Source organism: Hyperoodon ampullatus (genome assembly GCF_949752795.1).
Source record: "Hyperoodon ampullatus genome assembly, chromosome: 2".
Classification (NCBI taxonomy): Eukaryota; Metazoa; Chordata; class Mammalia; order Artiodactyla; family Ziphiidae; genus Hyperoodon; species Hyperoodon ampullatus.
In genome coordinates, this window is record NC_136915.1 from 6,858,082 (window position 1) to 6,879,301 (window position 21,220).

Consider the following 21,220-nt stretch of genomic DNA (forward strand, 5'->3'; position numbering starts at 1 on the left):
ATTAAATGATAAATCCAAATCAATTCCAAGCAGAATCCTTTTTCAGGGATTTCGATAAGCTGATTTTAAAATTAACACAGAAGACTATAGGAACATAAATAACTAAGATAAATTTGAGAGCAAGTGATTTTTTACATGGAAAAAAATTAAAATAAAATTGGCCTTCCCTCTCCACTCACCTACTAAATACAAAATAAAATTCCAGATCTATCTGGGAAAGACAAAATTGTAAAATTATTTTTTTAATTATAGAAGATTATCCTTATGACACCTGGTAGGGAAGACTGTCTTAAGATACACACACAAAAAATCATAGATGAGTTAAATGTGACCACTTGAACATTTAAAGATTTTGTATCAAAAAGATACTAGGGCTTCCCTGGTGGCGCAGTGGTTGAGAGTCCGCCTGTCGATGCAGGGGACACGGGTTCGTGCCCCGGTCTGGGAAGATCCCACGTGCCGCGGAGCGGCTGGGCCCGTGAGCCATGGCCGCTGAGCTTGCGCGTCCAGAGCCTGTGCTCCGCAACGGGAGAGGCCACAACAGTGAGAGGCCCACGTACCACACACAAAAAATAAATAAATAAAATAAAATAAAAACAAAAAGATACTACATGTACAATTAAAAATAAAGCAACTGGGCTTCCCTGGTGGCGCAGTGGTTAAGAATCCACCTGCCAATGCAGGGGACATGGGTTCGATTCCTGATCCGGGAAGATCCCACATGCCGTGGAGCAACTAAGCCCATGTGCCACAACTACTGAGAGCCTGCGCTCTAGAGCCTGCAGGCCACAACTACTGAGCCCGTGTGCCACAACTACTGAGCTCGCGTGCCTACAGCCCATGCTCCACAACAAGAGAAGCCACAGAAATGAGAAGCCCACGCACTGCAACAAGAGTAACCCCCACTCGCCGCAACTAGAGAAAGCCCGCGTGCAGCAATGAAGACCCAACAAGCCAAAGAAATAAATTAAATAAATAAAATTTTAAAAATAATAAATAAATAAATAAAACAAATAAATTAAAAAATATAATAAATAAACCAATAAATAAATAAAGCAACGGATTGAGAAGACATGTGCCGGATACAACAGAGTGCTGTGTGGACGTTACTTGGCACGATGTGCTCAGAAGTGAAATTTCCTCCCAGCACCCTCTGTGCCTCCTTTTCCCATGTGTGAAAAGGGGATGGGGCTTTTGTAAGGATTAGTGTAATTAATATCCCCTAAAAGCCCTTAGGATAGAGCCCGGCAAGTAGGAACCCATCAATTAATTGTTAGCTGCTACTGATATTTAAAGAACACTGATAAATCTTTAAGGGAACCACAAAAAACTGAATAGCATTTATCACATTTTCAGGTGGACTAGCAACTGTCAGCTCCATCTTCAGACCAGACGGCTAGTCCTTCACTCAAGGAGAAGCATCCTGCAGAGCTGTGACTTGACTGATATTCTGCCCACCGGTGGTCCACAGGGAGAACTGTGCGTTCAACACCAACCTCCCAGCAAGACTTCAGGCACAGCTTGTATGTTTCTATTCTCAGATTCTTTTTGAAAAAGACTGGAGAAGGAACCAAGGTCTGGGGTCTGGCCTTGAGCTCACTAGATCTGTGGCTGAGAACAGGCACTTTACCTCAACCCGCCTCCGTGTGCCCATCCTCGAAGGGAGGGGGTTGGAGGGGAAGAACTCTTAAATACTGTTCATAACAAGGCTGCTGGCTCTCTCATGCCCATGGAATTTACCAGGGGTGTGGGAGGGCTTAAGGACCTTTCTTGGAATCAAATACAGAATCTCTAATGCTTCTAGAATTAGGGGCAAAGATTTAAGCTCTGCTTTTGCCATTGATGACACTCACAGTGAGGGTCGCCCTGGGACCACGCGGTCTCACACTGAAGGGCTTGACATTAATCTCAGCCATTTCAGAGTTTTACAGGAATTTAATTTGGGCTACATTTTGCATATAACTGGATTCCAAGGTAAAAGAACAGAGCAGTTAGCTTGTGTTCATTTAGGAAGCAGAGTTCAGGAACATCAGTCTATGGTCTACATTGGGCCTGATGTCTTGGCCATGCCATCTGGCATTTGACTCTTCTAAAGGCCAAAAGGACGTTCTGGAAAGGACGATTTCAAGGCAAAAGAGGGTGAGAGCGGGAGTGAGTCCTGATCTCTGAAGCACTCTCTGCTCTCTCCATGCCCACCCCAGACCCTGAGACCCATCACCCCCACCCAACTCCAGCCCTGAGACCTTCGTTGCCTAAGTCCCCAAACACTTGGTCAATGTCTGGTCTTCTTAACCACATTAGGAAACAAAAATCATCGCAGCAATCATTACCTGGTTTTAGGATAATGATTTCTGCTTTAGGCCCAGGTTTTAAACTCTGATGGGGTCTATGAGTTTCAGGGAGTTGAACATTCACCTTCCCTTACCTGCCTAATTTATTCACCAAGGGGCCGACCATGAGGGAGCCGAGGAAGCCTCCGAAGGGAAACATGGACACAGAAACCGACCACAGCAAGGTCAAGGAAAATTCGCTTATGTATTCACTGATTCTGTCATAGTAGGTCTCGTTATAAAATGCTTTCATGAGCTGGAGAGCAAAGCAAAACAGAACACCAAAATAATTTGAGCTGGTTTTGCAGAAAGAACAGTGTACGTTGTTGGGCCACCCAATGGGATGAGCTGGGCACATGAACATCAACACGATTAAGTGGAGGAGAGGGAGTGAAGATTAACAGCAATTAGCAGGGGGCACCCACGCTGGGGCGGGTGGCTGGGAGGCCTCTGATGGGCAAGCTGCCAGGGATGTTTCTTTTTTTTTCTTTAAAGAATTTGGTTGGTTCTCTTTATTATTTATTTATTTATTTGGCCACACTCCGCAGCGTGTGGGATCTTAGTTTCCCGACAAGGGATCGAACCCCCGCCCCCTGCAGTGGACGCTTGGATTCTTAACCACTGGACCGCCAGGGAAGTCCCTGCCCAGGATGTTTCTAACCCCAGAAAGGAATGACTCCAGGCTTCCAATCATGGAATCAATGTTGGATGATCCTGGCCCCTCCAGACTCTGCTATGGATTACAAGGCTGCAGAAGATCAGAGTGCCCCCAAACCTACCCCCCACCCCTGGAGGCCAGCCCACCATGTGTCCAGCCAGGCCTGGCTCTCCACGAGAACCTGGTGTGTCCCCATGACCCTGTGTCTGCAAGTCCCTTGGGCTTGCGCTGTTTATTTCATGGGTTTCCCCCACCCTTCACTTGAGGTCCCACTGTGTGCCCTCAGCGCCTGTACAGTCCCACCCTAGTGGCCACCCGGGCACGGGCTGCTCCAAACCCACCTCCCTGTTCCCGGGGGGCTGCGTCTCGCCCACCATAGCGACCTACCTTGGCAGGGGAGTTAATAGCAGCCACATTGTACCCATACTGGAAGGATGACCCAAAGGCAGCTATCAGCGTCGCCAAAGCAAGCACTGGCGTCAGCCTCTGCAGGAGGAGAGATCACGGCTTTAAGTAAGGAAGCAACCCGGGGTTCCAGGGAGCTCCTGATTTACTCAGAGTCTTGCAGAAGGATGGATGTAATGGGATCTGAAGACCCGTGGTCTTTCAACCACTCCGTGTCTGGAAACCTACCCTCCACGCACCTTGGGTGGAGCAGGTTTCTTTAACCGGAGCACTTAAGCCTGGATAATCCTTTGTTGTGGGAGGCTGTCCTGTGTGCACTGTAGAGACACCTCTCACCCCATCTGTGACAACCTAAATGTCTCCAGACATTGCTAAATGTCCCTGGGGGCAGGTGGGGAATCGCCCCTGGTTGAGAATCACTGGGTCTCAACAAAACCGAAGGGTCACCCCCTCCAACCCTCCACCTAATGTCTGAGCTGCTTCTGTGACATTCCTGCCGCGGGACTGCCTCTGCTGATTGCAGCAAATGCACTCAGGCACTGCCTCAAACACAACCCCCCCCCCAAAATCAGAGAGAAAATGTGAAAAATTTTAATTATTTAGGGCCACTGACTAACTTCCTTTAGCCTCTGGACTGTTGCTCTAAGAGGCAGAAGGCACGGTGAAAGAAATATTTAAATATAGATTTCTGGGGACTCTTACACACACACATTCTGTGACGATATCCCCCTTGACACCTGGGTAACTGAACACTCATTTAAGACGATCTTTAATGACACGTGGGAATTCATTAGTAAAAGAATGAAAATTGGGAGAAAAATAAAAGTGGAAAGAGCTTTGCTCTTAGAATCTATGGATCTCAGTTTGAATTTGCTCACAGCCACTTTCTGGCTTAATTTCTGTGATCTTCAGTTTCCTCATCTTTAGCGTTAGGATAATAACACCTCTTGGAGTTATTGCAAGGATTAATTATGGAAGCGTCTAGCTGTGGAGGTGAATCCACTGACTGGAGTGGGCCTGGGCTCTCTGAACCCACCATTGACACCCTTCATCCTGTACTACAACCGAGGTCCCCATCACATGAGACTCAGCCCCTCTGGTGGCGAGCTGAGGTCCTCATGTCTCCCCTGGGCAGCATCCCTCCAATCTAAGGGGGAACCTCTTGAGAGAGGCAAGTAGTAGCAGGACAGGCAGAGAAACAGTGGGCACCTGGGCCTCGCCTCATGCCGGGGGGGACCGCTGAGCTAGTGACCCCCTCCCCGACCCCACAGAGCAGGTGCAGGACCCGCAGGAGTCCTGGTCAAGAGCAGAACCGCAAGTGAAACTTTGCCCGTCTCCTCTTCCACCAAATAATGAACAAATGCTTAATTCACAGGAAGTTTCTGGTAAAGATGATAAGAGCCACAGACAAGGCAGCCTATCAAGGAGCAGCGGGCTCTGGTTTCCAGTCTCTCCTCAGGCCCCACCACCCCCGCGGGCCAGGGGGGCAGCAGGTGACGGAAGTGGGGGGAGCAGGGGATGGTGCCCAGGAGGGGAGGCGGGTTCCAGGGCTGTTGTTACACCGTGTTTTCTAAAGGCAGGGGGTACGCAAGTAGGCATACCCGCCCCACCCCCAAAACCCCACCCAGGAGGTAGCATAGGGCCAACCATGTTACACTTCACCTCCTGAAGTGCTGTGGGTATTCATTCATTCATTCACACATTGAGCACCCACTGTGAGCCAGCCAAGGTTCTAGGTTCTAGCTACTAGGGATATAGTGGAGAAGAAAACAAAGATCCCTGCCCTATAGCTGTCCTATTGCTTGATTCGGTGGAAGGGAGGAATGAAGGAGGGGAGGAAGGAAAAAAATGTTGATTAAGGGCTTCCCTGGTGGTGCAGTGGTTGAGAGTCCGCCTGCCGATGCAGGGGACATGGGTTCGTGCCCTGGTCCGGGAAGATCCCACATGCAGCGGAGCGGCTGGGCCCGTGAGCCATGGCCGCTGAGCCTGTGCGTCCGGAGCCTGTGCTCCGCAACGGGAGAGGCCACAACAGTGAGAGGCCTGCGTACCGCAAAAAAAAAAAAAAAAAAAAAAAAAGTGTTGATTAAAATTTCTCCTCTTCTAATTCCCTTCCCAGTAAATGATAAACTATAAATGCACCAGGCTTCATTCATACTGCAGGTGCAACTCCAACATTCTGCTTTGATGGGTCCTAAAGTTTGAAGTCCTTAGCAAAGCTCAGTGGGGGAGCTGGCTGGTGCCCCCGGGGCTCATGCCCCAGACTGGGGGCATCCTGCCAGGTACGTGGATAGACAGCTCTCTGACTGCTTTTATGGGATCCTAGCAAAAATTATCAGAGACCTCACGCTGTAGAGTGTCTAAGCCTAGAGCACATAATTCAACTTCTATTCCTTGGCTTTCTCCTTGAATTCGAGCCATAGGTACATTCTAAGGACCCGTAGGAATTAGGGCTCACACTTTGTGGAAATAGCAAAGACATTCTGGGTAAGTTCTCAAGTTCTCACCGACCTTGCTGGTCCAAATGCCTTCATTCTGATGAAACAAAATTATTTTTAAGGCAGGAAAAGAAAAATTTAACATAAAATTTTCTCTGCCATTTGAGCCACTATCTCCTCCCCTTTAGTGTGCCTTAAGCATATGCATTACACATTAACTAGATCCCCTTAGAAGATGCAGGAATGCCTACTCACAAAAAAAAAGAAAAGAAAAACAACAACAACAAACAATATCCTCCTGGCACCAGCAAGCTAAATCCTTAGGAGATAACATTCCTTTCCCAATCCTGTAAGGGGTCACAATAACTCACTACTCACCTTGTTAGACTATGTAAACTGTCAATATGTTACTTTGATGTATAACACTTTGTCTCAAAAATTATATAACTGTGCTCTGACTTCTAACAGGAAGAACAGTCCTCAGAGCTTTCTGAAAGACTGTCTGCCAGGTTATAATCCTCAGGTTGGCTCGAATAAAAATTTCATTTCTTTCTTAGATTGACTGTTGATTAATTTTTTTCATGGACGATGCAATAAACATTGCATTGCATATTTATTGACAGCTGTCTATGATCTGTGTACCATGCTATAGTCCAGTGAGCAAAACAGCTGCCCTCAAGAAGACTGTGGTCCAATGGGAAAGACAGGTCTTTTTTTTAAACTTCATAATAATTTAATAATGAAACTAGAACTGGAGTAAGTTTTATGAAGAAAATCCACAGAAGTGGTTAAAGACGGGAGTCAGGAAAGTGACTGAGAGAGGATGGGGGCCTGGGTAGGGGAGTGGCTGAGGCAGGGGAGCAAGAGGTACCAGCTTTGAGGACTATTTAGGAAGTAAAATCAAGGGATTTGGTTCCCCTTGAGAAAAATGGAAATCAAAACCACAACGTGATACCACTTCTCACTCATTAGGATGGTTAAAACCAACAAGACAGGTAAATGTGCTTATGAGGATGCTGAGAAAATTGGAACCCTCTCACATTGCTTATGGGATTGTAAAATGGTGCAGCCACTTTGGAAAACAGTCTGGCCGTTCCTCAAAAAGTTAAACACAGAGTAAACATATGACCCGGCAATTCTACCCAAGAGAATGAAAACACATATACATGCAAACTTGATCACAAATATTCATAGCAGCCTTTTCATCATAACCCAAAAGTGGAAACAACCCAAATGTCTATGAGCTGATGAACTGATAAGCAAAATGTGGGATATTCGTGCAATGGAATATTATTTGGTCATGAAAAGGAATGAAGCACTGATAACTCGCTACAAAGTGGATGAACCTTGAAAACAAGCTACGTGAAAGAAGCCAGTCACAGAAGACCACCTGGTTCCATCTATGTGAAATGTCCAGACTAGGCAGATCCACAGAGACAGAGATAAATCCGTGACTGCCCAGGGCTGGGGGAGAAGAGGTGGAGATGGGGGAAATGTGGAGTGACTGTCCGTGGGTAGGGGGTTTCTTTTAAGGGTGATGAAAATGTTCTGAAATGGATTGTGGTGATGCATATACAACTCTGTGAATATATATGGAATTATATACTTTAAAGGGGTGAATTGTATGGTCTGGGAGTTATATTCTCAATAAAGTTACTATACAAAAAAGGCATGTAAGAGAAATTCAGGGCTTAAGCTTTCTTTTTCTTTTCTCTTTCTCTCTCTTTTCCTTTTCTTTCCTTTCCAAGAGGGGAAAAAAAAGAATTTGGTACTGGGCTGGATTAGGGCATGAGGGAGAGGAAGGGCCTGAAGAGGATGTCCAGGTCTCCGACCATCTTATTGAAAATGACAAATGGCTCAGTGGCCTCAAGACACAAGAGGGGACCCTCCTCAGAGGCCAAGGGAAGCCGGGACTATGAGCTGAGCTTTTGAGAAAAACTAGGAACCAAATCCCTCACGCCCACAGTAAACTGGCTTCCTGTTTTTCAAAATGCTGAGAACATTCTGAGACTTCAGTGAAACAACCACCTTCAGGGCTAGCCCTCTGAAAGGGTGTGATTCAAGCTCTCTGGGAAGAAAGCCCCACCCAAACCATTTCTCTCTTAGGAATTTGTCTCCAATTTCTCTTTCTACCACCAGAGAGACACTCTCAGTCTCAGACTTTTCTTTGTCAGGCGTCTCCAGTCAGAATGCAAATATGCCTGGAAAAGGGAGTCCCTATGAATTATTAACACCGTAAGTCACTTTATCACACTATGGAATGAACCCAAAGTTTCACAAACATTCCTTGAGGTCCGAGTGACGAGGCGAGAGAGGGGAGACAAACGTCATAACATTTTAGAGCTGGAGGTGCCCGGTGTCGTCGCTGCGGGGGGTTTACAGCGTGGCCATTGCAGCCCAAGAGCAAGGGGTTGAAACTGCCTCTCTTGCTGCTGGCTGTGTGGCCTAGGGCTAGCTATTAACTTCTCTCTGTCTTGGCTACTTCATCTGTACAATGGGGACAATGATACTGCCTTCCTCGCAAGACTGATATGGGGAATAAATGAGTTCATATATGTGAAACAGGCCCCCAGCTGGCTCGTGGTGGTACACACTCCAAGCATTACACATTATATCACGGTTTGTTATCAATATTAATTATTAACAATGAGGACCCAGAGGGGAAGTTAGTAGCTCAACGACACTCAACTAGTTGGTGGTGGAGACACTCCACAAAAAATTCTGTTTTCACTTTCCAAAGCATTTTGGCATTTGTTTCTAATCATCTTATTTGTTTCTTTCAGGCCAAAAGTCCTTTTTCCTGGCGGAAAGTCCTTGATGCACACCAGATTCATGTCTTTTCTCTCTCTCTCTTTTTTTTTTTTTTTTGTGGTACGTGGCCCTCTCACTGCTGTGGCCTCTCCCGTTGCGGAGCACAGGCTCCGGACGCGCAGGCTCAGCAGCCATGGCTCACGGGCCCAGCCGCTCCGCGGCATGTGGGATCCTCCCGGACCGGGGCACGAACCCGCGTCCCCTGCATCGGCAGGCAGACTCCCAACCACTGCGCCACCAGGGAAGCCCTCATGTCTTTTCTGTTTACATATGAGGAACCCAAAGGCCAGTGATGCCGTGGTCACACAGCCACCAGGGGACAGACAGCCAGGCCCTCCCCACCAGCCCTGAGCGGCCCCTGGCAGCCCAGCCTCTGTGGCCTGAGCTGGTCCCCCACTTCCACTCAGCTCCTTAATCCCTCCTTGGCTTCACTTTGTGATTTGAAGGTTCTCACAGTCACCACTGGCATAGTTCCGTTTTGATGTCTCCTGGGACACCCAGCGCATATGCACCCAAAGGGCCAGGTCTGCCCTCAGGCACCTGGGAAGGGGCAGCCTGCATCCCCCTGGATGGATCCCTGGAGGAGGCCCCCTTCCTTGGGGGACTGCAGGAGCAGGTGGCTGTGATCAGCCCATATCTTTTGCATGTGACTGTTTAATCATCTCCTTTCAAAATGTATCGTTCATTTTCAGGGACCACCACGCAGGGTGTTTCTGTTCTTTTGCAGCCCCACCTGGGGGCACAGCTGGGCGGTGCACTTCTTTTGAAGAGACGGCACAGACCAGACCAGGGCCCCCCTGACCCCCAAATCCCTGAGTTCTTATTACCTCACAGCTCCTTTTCTATAAAATAGAGGCGATAACATTTGACCTAACACGTTCTTGTTGTCATGAAGTCGACAAGACAGTCCCTGTGAAGTGACGCAGTAATCTCTAAAGCAGGCAATCTTGTGGGCGAGAGTGCTACTGGCATCTAGTGAACAGACACCAGGGATGCTGCTCAACATCCTACAACACCCAGGCCAGCCCCCCATGGCAAAGAACTATCCGGCCCCAATGTCAGTAGCGCTCTGCTCTAAAGGATGATCACAAAATAATAACACTTATGGGGGATCCACTCTGTGCCAGGTAATTTACACACATGATCTCATTTACTTGTTCCAGCATCCCTCTGAGGTGGTATGGTTATTATTCCCATTTTATAGGTGAGAAAACCAAGGCACAGAGCAGTTAAATAACTTGCCCAAGTTCCCACAGCTTGAATAAGATGGAGCAGGAATGAATCCCAGGTACTTCTACCTCTCAGACCTGTCCTTAATCTGTGAGCTACAGAGCATGGACCCAATCTGTCTATGGCAAGGCTCTCCTGTCCACGACTGAATAAATAATAATTTGCACAAATAAGTACCTCCCCCATCAATATAAGCAGATGCTGTTTTGATGAATAAAATGCAAATTTCTTAAAAGTGTTAATAAATTTATGTTACCTTTCTGTCCTTATGCATTTTCCTCAATCAAAAGACTCTAGCACTTCCCTGGTGGTGCAGTGGTTAAGAATCCGCCTGCCAATGCAGGGGACGCGGGTTCGTGCCCTGGTCCAGGAAGATCCCACATGCCGCAGAGCTACTAAGCCCGTGTGCCACAACTACTGAGCCTGCATGCTGCAACTACTGAAGCCCACGTGCCTAGAGCCCGTGCTCTGCAACAAGAGAAGCCACCGCAATGAGAAGCCCCGCGCACCGCAACGAAGAGTAGCCCCCGCCCCCGCTCGCCGCAACTAGAGAAAGCCCGTGTGCAGCAACGAAGACCCAATGCAGCAAAAAAAAAAAAATTAAAAAAATTAAAAATTCTATTAAAAAAAAAGACCCTAAAAGTACAACGGCAATTATATGGAGGGCAAGGGTGGGTGGGAAGAGGTTCAGAAAAATCTTTCATCTCTAAAAGAAAAGGATTCTGATTATCTAAAAGGGAGGAAACCTCTGCTGCAGATCTGAGTTCAATTCAAATCCCGCAACATCTTTTCTACCTTCTCTTCGTGCTGGCTTAGCTCTTCACCTGCTGAAAAGGTTAGTGAAAATGCCCTGAAGCGAAAATCAAAACAAAGCAAAAAACTCTCACAGGCCATGTGTAAGGATTTTGTTGCTGGTTTCCGAAGCCCTTCCCCTCAAGTTCTTACGGTGAGGGAAGTTGTGACAAACTCATCCTTTGAGTCTCATCATTTCGGTTCCAGCCCAAAGAACCTCTGAATCTCAATGTGTCTAAATGTCTCCTCTCTCTAGTCCCTGTAAAAGTCCAGCTGCTGGGTGAGCTCTGAGGGGCAGATGCCCCAGTGGTCCTCGCCGTGCACAGAGCTCCGAAGAGCATCCCCAGCAACGCCGAACAGGCCCTGCCGTGGGGCTGCTGCTTGCTGTCTCGACAGCAAACTTACCCCTTCCCTCCTGACTGCATCCTGTTGCTCCATCTTTTCTCTGGAAGCGCAGGGTTCTGCTTACTTCCTTTCAGCCAAAATAACAAATGCACTGAATGGCGAGAGAAGACATTCTGGCTGTACTTTGGCCAAGCCAGGTAACAGCCAATAGCATTTTTATAGGCGGGCTAAGGCAGAATAACCCTTTCGGGAACCCAGAGGTTTGTCTTGTTTTCGCTTCTTCTTTTAAGGGAGATGTCTGGGGTCTAGCTCAGCAAGTGGGCACCCCCCAGGGACTGCAGGCACAGTGCCTTCCAGATTGGGACAGTCTGCGGTATTTCCTTACTGCGAAAGTCAGGCTCGTGGTGAGTGACTGGAAGGGTTATTTCCGTCACAAGCACATGGAAAGCAGCAGGTGCCGGTGACCCTACAACACACCAGGTAACACGGGGGCAGGAGATGGGGTCATTAGAGGCTTCTCAGGAGTGGTCCCTGCCAGGAAGCCTGCAGCCAAATCTCTCCACTAGGAAGTCGGCTTTTGTCCAAAGTACCACGGAACACTTTTCTCAGAAAGTTTCTTATTTTCCTTTTTAAGGAACTCAGAGTCGCCTAGAGATGAGATTTTCTGTGTAATCATCACTATTGCAAAAGCAGTAACTATTTCAAGTCCCTTTATCTGCAGGGCAGGGAAAGTGAGTCACAGATGCTTGTCTGGGTCCTCCATGCGTGGCCAGGCCCCCGTCGGCCCCCTGTGCTCAGCGCGTGTTCGGCTGCCATGTGGCCACCACACCAGCTCAAGTGGCCAAAATCCAGGGCAGGCTCTCAAAGCCGATGGGCTTTCATCGTTACAGGGCATGTTCCCCGTTTTATTTGTTGTGGCACAAATCCAGTTAATGTAGTCACATCTTCCCCTGTTCACCTTCAAATGACAGTTAACTGGGGGTCCACTGTGTGTCGGGCAGTGGTCTTGGCATGAGTGGCGAACTCGGGAATTGTCATCAGGTGCCTCTGTGTGGGAGGCTGAGAGGAAGGTGACAGCGTGTGTGTGTGTGTGTGTGTGTGTGTGCGCGTGCTGGTCCCTGCTTCCCCATTCACGTGGGGGGTTTGGGGGGATAGGGAGGTGCTGGAAGCAGTGGGGGTCGGACTGACCATTTCCTTTCTCTAACTTCATTTCCTGTCCTTTTAATCCTGGGTCACAGCCCTAATACCATGATTTCCCGCTGAGGTTTGGCAAGACCAGAGGTTCCCAATTATTTCAGAGTTTTGAAAAATTCTCCAAAGAAAATGCACTTTAGTTGCGGGGCGGTGGGTGGGGGAGGGGTGGGGGGGTGAAGGGGAGGGGACAGGCTGGGAAAGCACAAAGAGCTGTCAGAAGTTTGCCACCATGGGTCATTGCCAGGCCCAGAGGAAATCAGGAGAGCCACTGCTGGGCCCAGAGCTTCCACTTCGCTCCCTGGGGAGCTGAAAGCTGAGAGATGGGGTTGGTGTCGGGCGATGCAGATCCCCCCCCACCCCCGCCTCGACCTCCCACCTGGAGTGGAGGTGGTGGGAGGAGCCGGCGGCCCGGCCTGGGCGGGAGGGGGCTCTCCTGGTGGCGGAGAGGAGGAAGGGAGGGAGGGGAGGGGAGGGGAGCGGGGAGCCGCAGTACCTGGCTCGGCGGCCCCGGGGCAGCGCAGGTACAGCCTCGGCGTCACCAGCGCCTCAGCGGCGGGAGCGCAGCGCAAGTGGAGAGAACGCGGCGGGGAGGCCGCCGGGATGCTGGGCCGTGGGGCGCTGTCCCTTCGCCCCTGCCCCGGGTTCCCCTCAGCCCTGCCCGCGGCCTCCTCAGCCCGGGACCCTCGAGCCCCGCGGCGGCCAGGAGACACCGAGGGAGGGCACCTGGGGGCCCCGGGAACGGTCGGGAGTGGGCCCAGAGCTCGGGGACTGTCCCCGCCCAGGTCCTCTGTGTCCCTTGCCCGGTCCTTCCAGGCCTCGGGACCCGGGCACAGCAGCCTCGGGGTCTCAGGCCGCCTTTAGGCCCTTGGGGGAAGTGGGTCCTCTGGGCGCCCAGCGATCTGGGGGCTCAGAATAGGGAGTGGCCCACTGGTCCGAGGCAGGGACTGTCCCTGATGGGGTCTTGCAGGACCCTAGCGTCAGGGCGACCTGAGGTGTGTGGGCCGGGCTCGCCCACTGCAAGTGTCTTTTTGGTTTTGGGAACTTTCCACGTTTATTTATTACCCGCGGGAGCTGAAAACGGGGGCGGGGAGGGAGAGAGTGTCCCATCTCTGGCCCTCGCTCTCCCCACCCTGCCCTTGTCTCTGTCCTGCCTGCGCTAGGAAGGGGACCTGACAGTTGAAACCTATTTTTGCCTTGGGGTTTAAAATGACAATAATAAACAACACTGATTAACCCAAGGATATTTTGGCTAATTGCACATAGCAGGCCAAGGTGTGTCACAGGAACACGTACTAATGTTTCCAAGAAACGGACCCGTGCTTGAAACTACCTCTGTTGAGAGACAAAGAATCACTTTTAAAGTAATAGGAAAGTGACCAGACCCGGGTTCTGCTAGGGCCTTCCTGACTTTCTCTTTCCCACCTTCCATACAGTTTGGTTCATTACAGGGAAATTATATCAGGATTTTATCATTGAGGGAGAAAAGGACCCAAAGCGAATTTTCCTCTTTCTTAGAGGGCTGTGTGTTAGGTCCACTCTAACCTGTCACAATGGGGAAAATGCTTGCTAAGAATCCTTGCTTGGCAAGGATTCTGACATGAAGATTTGGGTCCCAGATCTCAATTCCCAAATCATTATTATTAACATATATTATTACTATTAAACGTTATTATTAACATAAAATATAAATATGTTAGCACAGGACTTTAGAAGACTTATCAGAATCTGAAAACAGTGGTTATTCTGGGATGTGAGATTAGGAATGATTTCAATCCTAGCATATATTTACATTTATATGTACTGAGTCTACTACTGTCCTAGAGGGGGGATACAACAGGGTGCAAAAAAAAAAAAAAAAAGCCTTGTCCTCAAGCAGCTTAGACTCCAGTTAAGCAGAATTTAGTCAGATAAATACACTGATGAATTTATAACTATAAAAGGACTCTAAGGAAGGGGGTTGGGGGGCTGGTCAGCGAAGGCTTCCCTAAAAAAGTGAGCTTGAGCTGAGATGGGAAGGAAGCATGAATAGAGCTTACCTAAGCAGAGGTGGGGGGTGGGGATGGGGTGGTGGAGAGAGCCTTCCAGGTAGGGAATAGTATGTGCCAAGGCCCTGTGGTACGAGAGAAATTGCAATCCGTGTAGCTGAAGAGCACAAAGTGGAAAGGAAGGCTGGATGGAGAAGGAGGCTGGGGAGGTAGGCAGGGCCAGACTATATTTAGCACTTATAGACCATGTGAAGGAGCTTCATTTTTGTTCTAGGAGCAGAAAGAAGGCATTAGAGGGTGGAGGGTGACCAGATTTGTGTTTTGAAAAGTGTACTGTGGCTGCCTAGAGGAGAACTGATGAGGGGACAAGAGACCAGTGGATTTGGGGAAGAGGAGAGGGAGCTGTTCTTTGCTGCAGAGCAAGTGAAATATGCCAGTGACTTGGACCTGCGTGGTGGCAGAGATTAGAGAAGCAAATGCATCTGAGAGATATTTAGGTTGTAAAACTGACAAAACCAGGTGATTGACACCAAGGGGAATTAAGAGGATTTTTGTATTACTTTTAAAATAAAACAAAAAATAAAAATGGTCTATCTGCAAATGAAGCTTTTCAGAATTAGAAAAAAAAGTTTGTATAGGAAAATTTAACCAGGATGTAAGCTGTTGAATTAGCATCACAAAGCAGGTCGGCAAATCCCCGGGCTGTTCTTGAAACCAAGCAGGACCCTGTGGTGCTCTTGGGCACGGAAGCCTTTCTGTGTCCCCCTTTTCTTGTTTGTAGGGAACAAACTCCAGCCTCCATGACCGTCCCTCAGTTCCAAAGGGCAGATTTGAACAGTTGCCAATCAGGGACCGGAGGGAATGCAGAGACAAGGGAGGAACAGCCAAGAAACAATAGTGCGGCCTTGGGGCAGGGTCCTGGTTCGCCTCGAGGGATACACATGACAATATCTTTAAGCTCTTTATGGAACTAAAACCCCCAACAAATGGAAGATGTCAGCATTCTTCAGTCCAGAGAAGCTTTTCAAGAAGACCACATGAGGCCAGATTAAAGGAACCACAGAAGCTCATCAGATTACCCGAGGCCAGATTAAAGGAGTACAGGTCCTGCACACACCCTAATCTTATCAGCACCCCCATCCTTGAACTATAGCTATAAAACTCCTCACCAAATCCTCCCGGGTTGGGACATATAGTTTGTGAGGGGCACGAGCCCACTGTGTCCCCCTTTGCCTGGCAAAGCAATAAAGCCATTCTTTTCTACTTCATCCAAAACTCTGTCTCCGAGATTTGGCACTGGCGCACACATACCGAGTTTTCGGCATCATTCTGAGACCAGACGATACCAGGACTTTAAGTCACTCTTGGTCTCATCTCTACTAGGAATGTTCTGGAATTTTAAAGTTTTGTCGTGGGCCTCTATTGTACAGACTGCTGTGGCTCCCCCAACCCATCCCCAAATCCATTTGCCCAGTCCTTCTAGTACTAGAATTTGGGGCAGGACCTGAGGCTGCCCAAAGGCAAGACTAGGTTTCCCATCACCCTTGTGGTTGGCAGGGACACATGACAAGTTCTCTCTAAAGCAACACATGCGAAGGTGTCACGTACTGTCTTGTGAGAACCTTTCTCTCTTCTTTGTTCCTTTTGCCACCCTGCTGCCTGGAATACGGGTGCCACCAGCTTGGACCACAGGTTGAGGCCACACAGGACAGAGCAAGAAGATGGAAGGAGCTTGGGCCCCTTCCCCTTTGAAGTGCTGCTCCAGCCCAGACCACTGCCTGGACTTTCCATGAAAGAAAAACACTCCTCTTTTTCATTTTCTGTCACTTGCGGCCAAACCCATTTCTTACTGATATAACCATCAAACATTTGCCTGAAAGTCTGTTAGGACAGAAAATGGGAAGGGACTCTTACCCTTGAAGAAGCTGTGAAGACATGTTTCTCTCTCTCTCTCTCTCTCTCTCTCTCTATATATATATATATATATATATATATGTATGTATTTGTTTGTTTTGACTACAGCCTAAATCAGATTTTAAAATGTGATGACGTGGGCTTCCCTGGTGGCGCAGTGGTTGAGAGTCCACCTGCCGATGCAGGGGATGAGGGTTCGTGCCCTGGTCTGGGAAGATCCCACATGCCGCAGGGCGGCTGGGCCCGTGAGCCATGGCCGCTGAGCCTGTGCGTCCGGAGCCTGTGCTCCGCAACAGGAGAGGCCACAACAGTGAGAGGCCCGCATACCGCAAAAAAAAAAGTGATGACATGGCTCTCAACTGGAAGCGAATGGCCTAAGAACACTCATTTTAAAGGAGAAAGTGAGAACCCCCTAGCTGCTGGGTGCAAATGTCAGTGGAGATTTACCCAGGCTGCTGTTTTCATTAGGGCTGTATTTGTTTTTGTTTGTGTTCAGATTTAAAATTGTGTGGTGGTCTGCCCCAACCCTATTTCCCCCTTAAATCCTGTTATTTATTTATGTGCCGTATGACAGAAAGTGGGGTCCTTTAAGAACATGTGCATCACATTACAGCAGAAGTGCCTGCACGTGCCTCGGAGGGCACAAAATGAGGCTGCTACCAAGGTGCAGAGTGTGTGTGGATTGCTTGATTGGAGGGAGGGGTGGGAAGGCAGGAGACAGCTCTGGGTCATCCCCATTCCAGGTGTAGATAAGGAAGAAGTAATTAGCAGGTCCCGGCATGCATCCAGCTATCTACACAGGCAGCGCTCCTGTTGCAGGGGGCCTGGTAGGATGACACAAGACTTCCCAAGCCCAGTGCCCAGTGGGGCCAGCTACACCTCACCCAGGCCTGCCTGGATTCTGGCCATCAGAACCCAACTGCAACGTGGGTGGAAGGAAGAGGGAGAAAACATGCCTGATCCAAACTGTCTGGCTCCACAGTCCAAGATTTTATCAGATGCCCCCAAGGCAGAAAGGCTGTGGATCATGTTGACACACCTGGTGAGTAAACTTCAGAGATGATACAAGGTTCCTAAGTTTTCTTTCCAAGAATAGAATTTGACCTCACCTATCAGAGTGCCCATGCACTAAAGAGTGACCTTTGGGAATCATGGACAGAATGCATGAAAGCCAGGGGGTCACAAGGCTTCTCAGGGACCCGAGTGGCTTCGTTGGTTACACATTACCTTGGGTAGACCACTCTTTTTTTTTCAAACTGTGGTAAAAATCTTATAACAAAAATTTGCTTTTTTAGGTGTACAGTTCAGTAGTGCTAAGTATATTCACTGTTGTACAACCAGTCTCCAGAACTTTTTCATCTTGCTAAACTAAGGCTCTATATCCATTAAACAATAATTCCCCCCAGCTCTGGCAACCTCTGTTTTACTTTTTGTTTCTATGAACCTGACTACTTTAGTTGTTTCTTATAAGTGGAATCGTCGAGTATTTGTCCTTTTGACTGTCTTATTTCACTTAGCATAATGTCATCCAGGCTCAGCCATGTCATGAGCAAGGATGTGGAGAAACTGGAACCATTGTATGTTGCCAGTGGGAATGTAAAATGGTGCAACTGCTGTGCAAAGCAGTTTGGTGATTCCTTAAGAAGTTAAACAGAATTACCATATGATCAGCAATTCTACTCCTAGATATATTTTAATTTCAAAAGAATAAAAAAAGAAACTGGCACTCAAGCAAATATATGTATATGCATATTCATAACAACGCTATTCACAATAGCCAAAAGGTGGAAACAGCCCACACGTCCACCAATGGATGATTGGATAAACATTATTGTGATATATACACACAACAGATTACACAGCTCTAAAAAGAAATTAAGTCCTGACACAAGCTACATGAACCTCGAAAATATTATGCTAGGTGAAAGAAGCCAGGCACAAAAAGGTCACATACTGTATGATTCTATTTATATGAGAAATCCAGAAAAGGTAAATCCATAGAGACTGAAAGCAAATTGGTGGTTGCCAGGGGCTGGGGGGGGAGGGGAATGGGGAGTGACTACTTAATGGGTGTGGGGTTTCCTTTGCAGGTGATGCAGATGTTTTGGAACTAGATAGAGTGGTGATTATATAACACTGTGGAGGTACTAAAGGCCACCGAACTGTACACTTTAAAAAGGTTAATTTTATGTGAATTTCTCCCTAGTAAAAGCAAGGGAATAAATGCTGGAATACTCTAGAATAATATGCTACTTTGCCCATCTCTTTCTGACTCTGGGGTTAGTGACCTTACGTTAATAGTGTTAAAGGATAATTTTCAAGATAAAAGGTGAAAATTATGACTTTTTTCCTTCCAGTTTTATTGAGATGTAATTGACAACATTGTGTGAATTTAAGGTGTACAGCATAATGGTTTGACTCTCGTACATCATGAAATGATTTAGTGAACATCCATCATCTCCTATAGGTACAAAATAAAAGAAAAAAATTTTCCTTGTGATAAGGATGCTTAGGATTTACTCTTTTTTTTTTTTTTTTTGCGGTACGCGGGCCTCTCACTGCTGTCGCCTCTCCCGTTGCGGAGCACAGGCTCCGGACGCGCAGGCTCAGCGGCCATGGCTCACGGGCCCAGCCGCTCCGCGGCATGTGGGATCTTCCCGGACCGGGGCACGAACCCGTGTCCCCTGCATCGGCAGGCGGACTCTCAACCACTGCGCCAGCAGGGAAGCCCCGGTAGTTCTATTTTTAATTTTTTAAGGAACCGCCATACTGTTTTCCATAGTGACTGGGCCAGTTTACACTTCCACCAGCAGTGCGAGGGTCCCCTTTTCCCCACATCCTCATCAATACTTATTTTTTGTCTTTTTGATAACAGCCACTCTGAAAGATGTGAGGTGATATCTCATCGTGGTTTTGATTTGCATTTCCCTGATGATTAGTAATACTGAGTATCTTTTCACGTGCCTGTTGGCCATCTGTATGTCTTTGGAAAAATGTCTATTCGGATCCTCTGCCCATTTTTAAATTGGGTTGCTTGGGTTTTTTTGATGTTGAGTTGTGTGAGTTCCAGCATCAGTTACCTACAACTTTCAGAATTTTAAGTTCAAAGGTAGTACAACGGGGCTTCCCTGGTGGCGCGGTGGTTGGGAGTCCGCCTGCCGATGCAGGGGACACGGGTTCGTGCCCCGGTCCGGGAAGATCCCACATGCCGCGGAGCGGCTGGGCTCGTGAGCCATGGCTGCTGAGCCTGCGCGTCTGGAGCCTGTGCTCCGCAACGGGAGAGGCCACAGCAGGGAGAGGCCCACATACCGCAAAAAAAAAAAAAAAAAAGGTAGTACAAGGGCAGAGCGCTGTGCCAGGGGGAAGTGTGCTGTAAACAATGAGCGACTTTCCCCGGAAGCGCACGCTATTCCCTACAGTCAGTTGACAAGAACCTCAGTGGGAGCATCACCGATATCAGCACCGGCTGTAAACCAAGGCCCCCGCCGCCTCCAGTTGGTCGGTTGTTGAACGGTTACAGCATCCCACAGGATCTAGTGCTACGTGACGCCCCAGGACCAGAGAATACATTTTACGTGTCCAGCCTGGGGTCTTAAGGAACATATAACGGAAGCCAGAAGCCCAGTAGGTATTTCCGGGCCACGCAAGTTCTCCTTGAAGCCAAGCCCTGCAAGCATCCGCCCCCGCTTTTGAAGCCCCCGGAACCAGAGTTCCTCTAGGTCTCCTAGGTCTGCAGCAGCCGCCTTACCTGGGAGCTTGTGAAAAATACAGACTCACAGACTCTCAGACTCCACCCCAGACCCGCTCAATCAGAACGTGCATTTTTTTTTGCGGTATGCGGGCCTCTCACTATTGTGGCCTCTCCCGTTGTGGAGCACAGGCTCCAGATGCGCAGGCTCAGCGGCCATGGCTTACGGGCCCAGCCGCTCCGCGGCATGTGGGATCTTCCCGGACCGGGGCACGAACCCGTGTCCCCTGCATCGGCAGGCGGACTCTCAACCACTGCGCCACCAGGGAAGCCCCAGAACCTGCATTTTAACCAGAACCCCGGGTGGTCCCGGCTCTCAAGAAAGTCAGAAGCACTGCTCTGCGCTTTTCCTGAACGTGGCATCGGCGACTCCCCGTGGACACCCAGCCCCGAGGTCTCTCGGATCTGTGCCCAGCCAGGGCGGACTCACCCCCAGGGCTGACACAGTGTCCCCAGTGCTCTCCTCGTCACTCATGTCACTCATCATGGCGCTGGCTGGTTAACTTCAGACAGCACCTGCCCTCCGACGCCCGAGGCTCCCCGTCTGCTTTTCCTCCTGGGGTGGTGGTGCCGAGACAGGGAAGAGACAAACGCTGTCTGCTGGTATTTGAGAGAAGCTCTCCCAGATGCAACGGGTCCAGGCAAATCCAGCGATTCGCTGGGTGCCGGGGAGAAGAGAAGCTGCAGAAAATGTTAGCGAAAGGGAGAGTCCGCTCCCATCTCTGACTTAATGGTCATGGGAGATTCCCCAGATGCTTGTCAAATAGGGACTGCCCGACAAGAGTAGGTGTGAGATTGTTCCATCTGGAGCTGGGCCTGGGGCACTGGAAGCAGAGGGGAGGATCCAGCTGTGGGGGAGGGGCAGGAAGTAGTCGACCCTTCAGGGGTCTTAGGTAACACAAGAAAAGTTAACGGAGAATAATGACAGCTGCGTCTTGTAGAGCTTTCCTCTGGCTCAGTCCTTGTACTAAGCACTGGGTCTCATGTTAGTTTCATTATTATTTCCTTTTTAGATGAAATCAAGACTAAGAGAGGTCACAATTCTTTGCCCAGAGTGACACCATTAGGAATGGCAGAGGCCTGGTTGACCCAGTTTCTCTCCTTCCAGACCCTCTTTGTTCGCACACCTGTCTCTCCTGACCCCCTTTCTTGGACCATGGTTTGTCTGCCAAGACATGGCTGGGTGAAGACGTGGCTGCCCTCATCAGCATCACTTTACTACTCCCAGGAGACTGGCCCAGAAACATATAAGTTGCAAGTGTCATCTGGAAAAAAATAAGAGCTCAACGTAAGAGCTGTGAGTTGAGTTTTATTCAGTATCTTACTGATGACTATGGCCCAGGATACAGCCTCTCAGAGAGCTCTGAGAAACT

The 21,220-nt window shown here is 48.8% G+C and overlaps 1 protein-coding gene across 2 annotated transcripts in view; it reads right to left on the reverse strand.

Moving 5' to 3' along the window:
* SLC2A5 (solute carrier family 2 member 5) overlaps nt 1–20,331 on the reverse strand; it is a gene marked incomplete at both ends in the record, with an annotated part of 33,405 nt that extends 13,074 nt beyond the window's left edge. Inside the window, 3 exons of one of the 2 annotated variants that reach the window (XM_079697038.1) lie at nt 2,426–2,586; nt 3,376–3,474; nt 20,278–20,331. In XM_079697038.1, coding sequence (XP_079553164.1) covers nt 2,426–2,586; nt 3,376–3,474; nt 20,278–20,331 — 314 coding nt within the window. Of the gene's footprint in view, nt 1–2,425; nt 2,587–3,375; nt 3,475–11,066; nt 11,100–20,277 lie in introns of those variants that run through there. The other variant, XM_079697039.1, reaches the window with a different exon arrangement.
* Between the last annotated feature and the right edge of the window lie 889 nt (nt 20,332–21,220).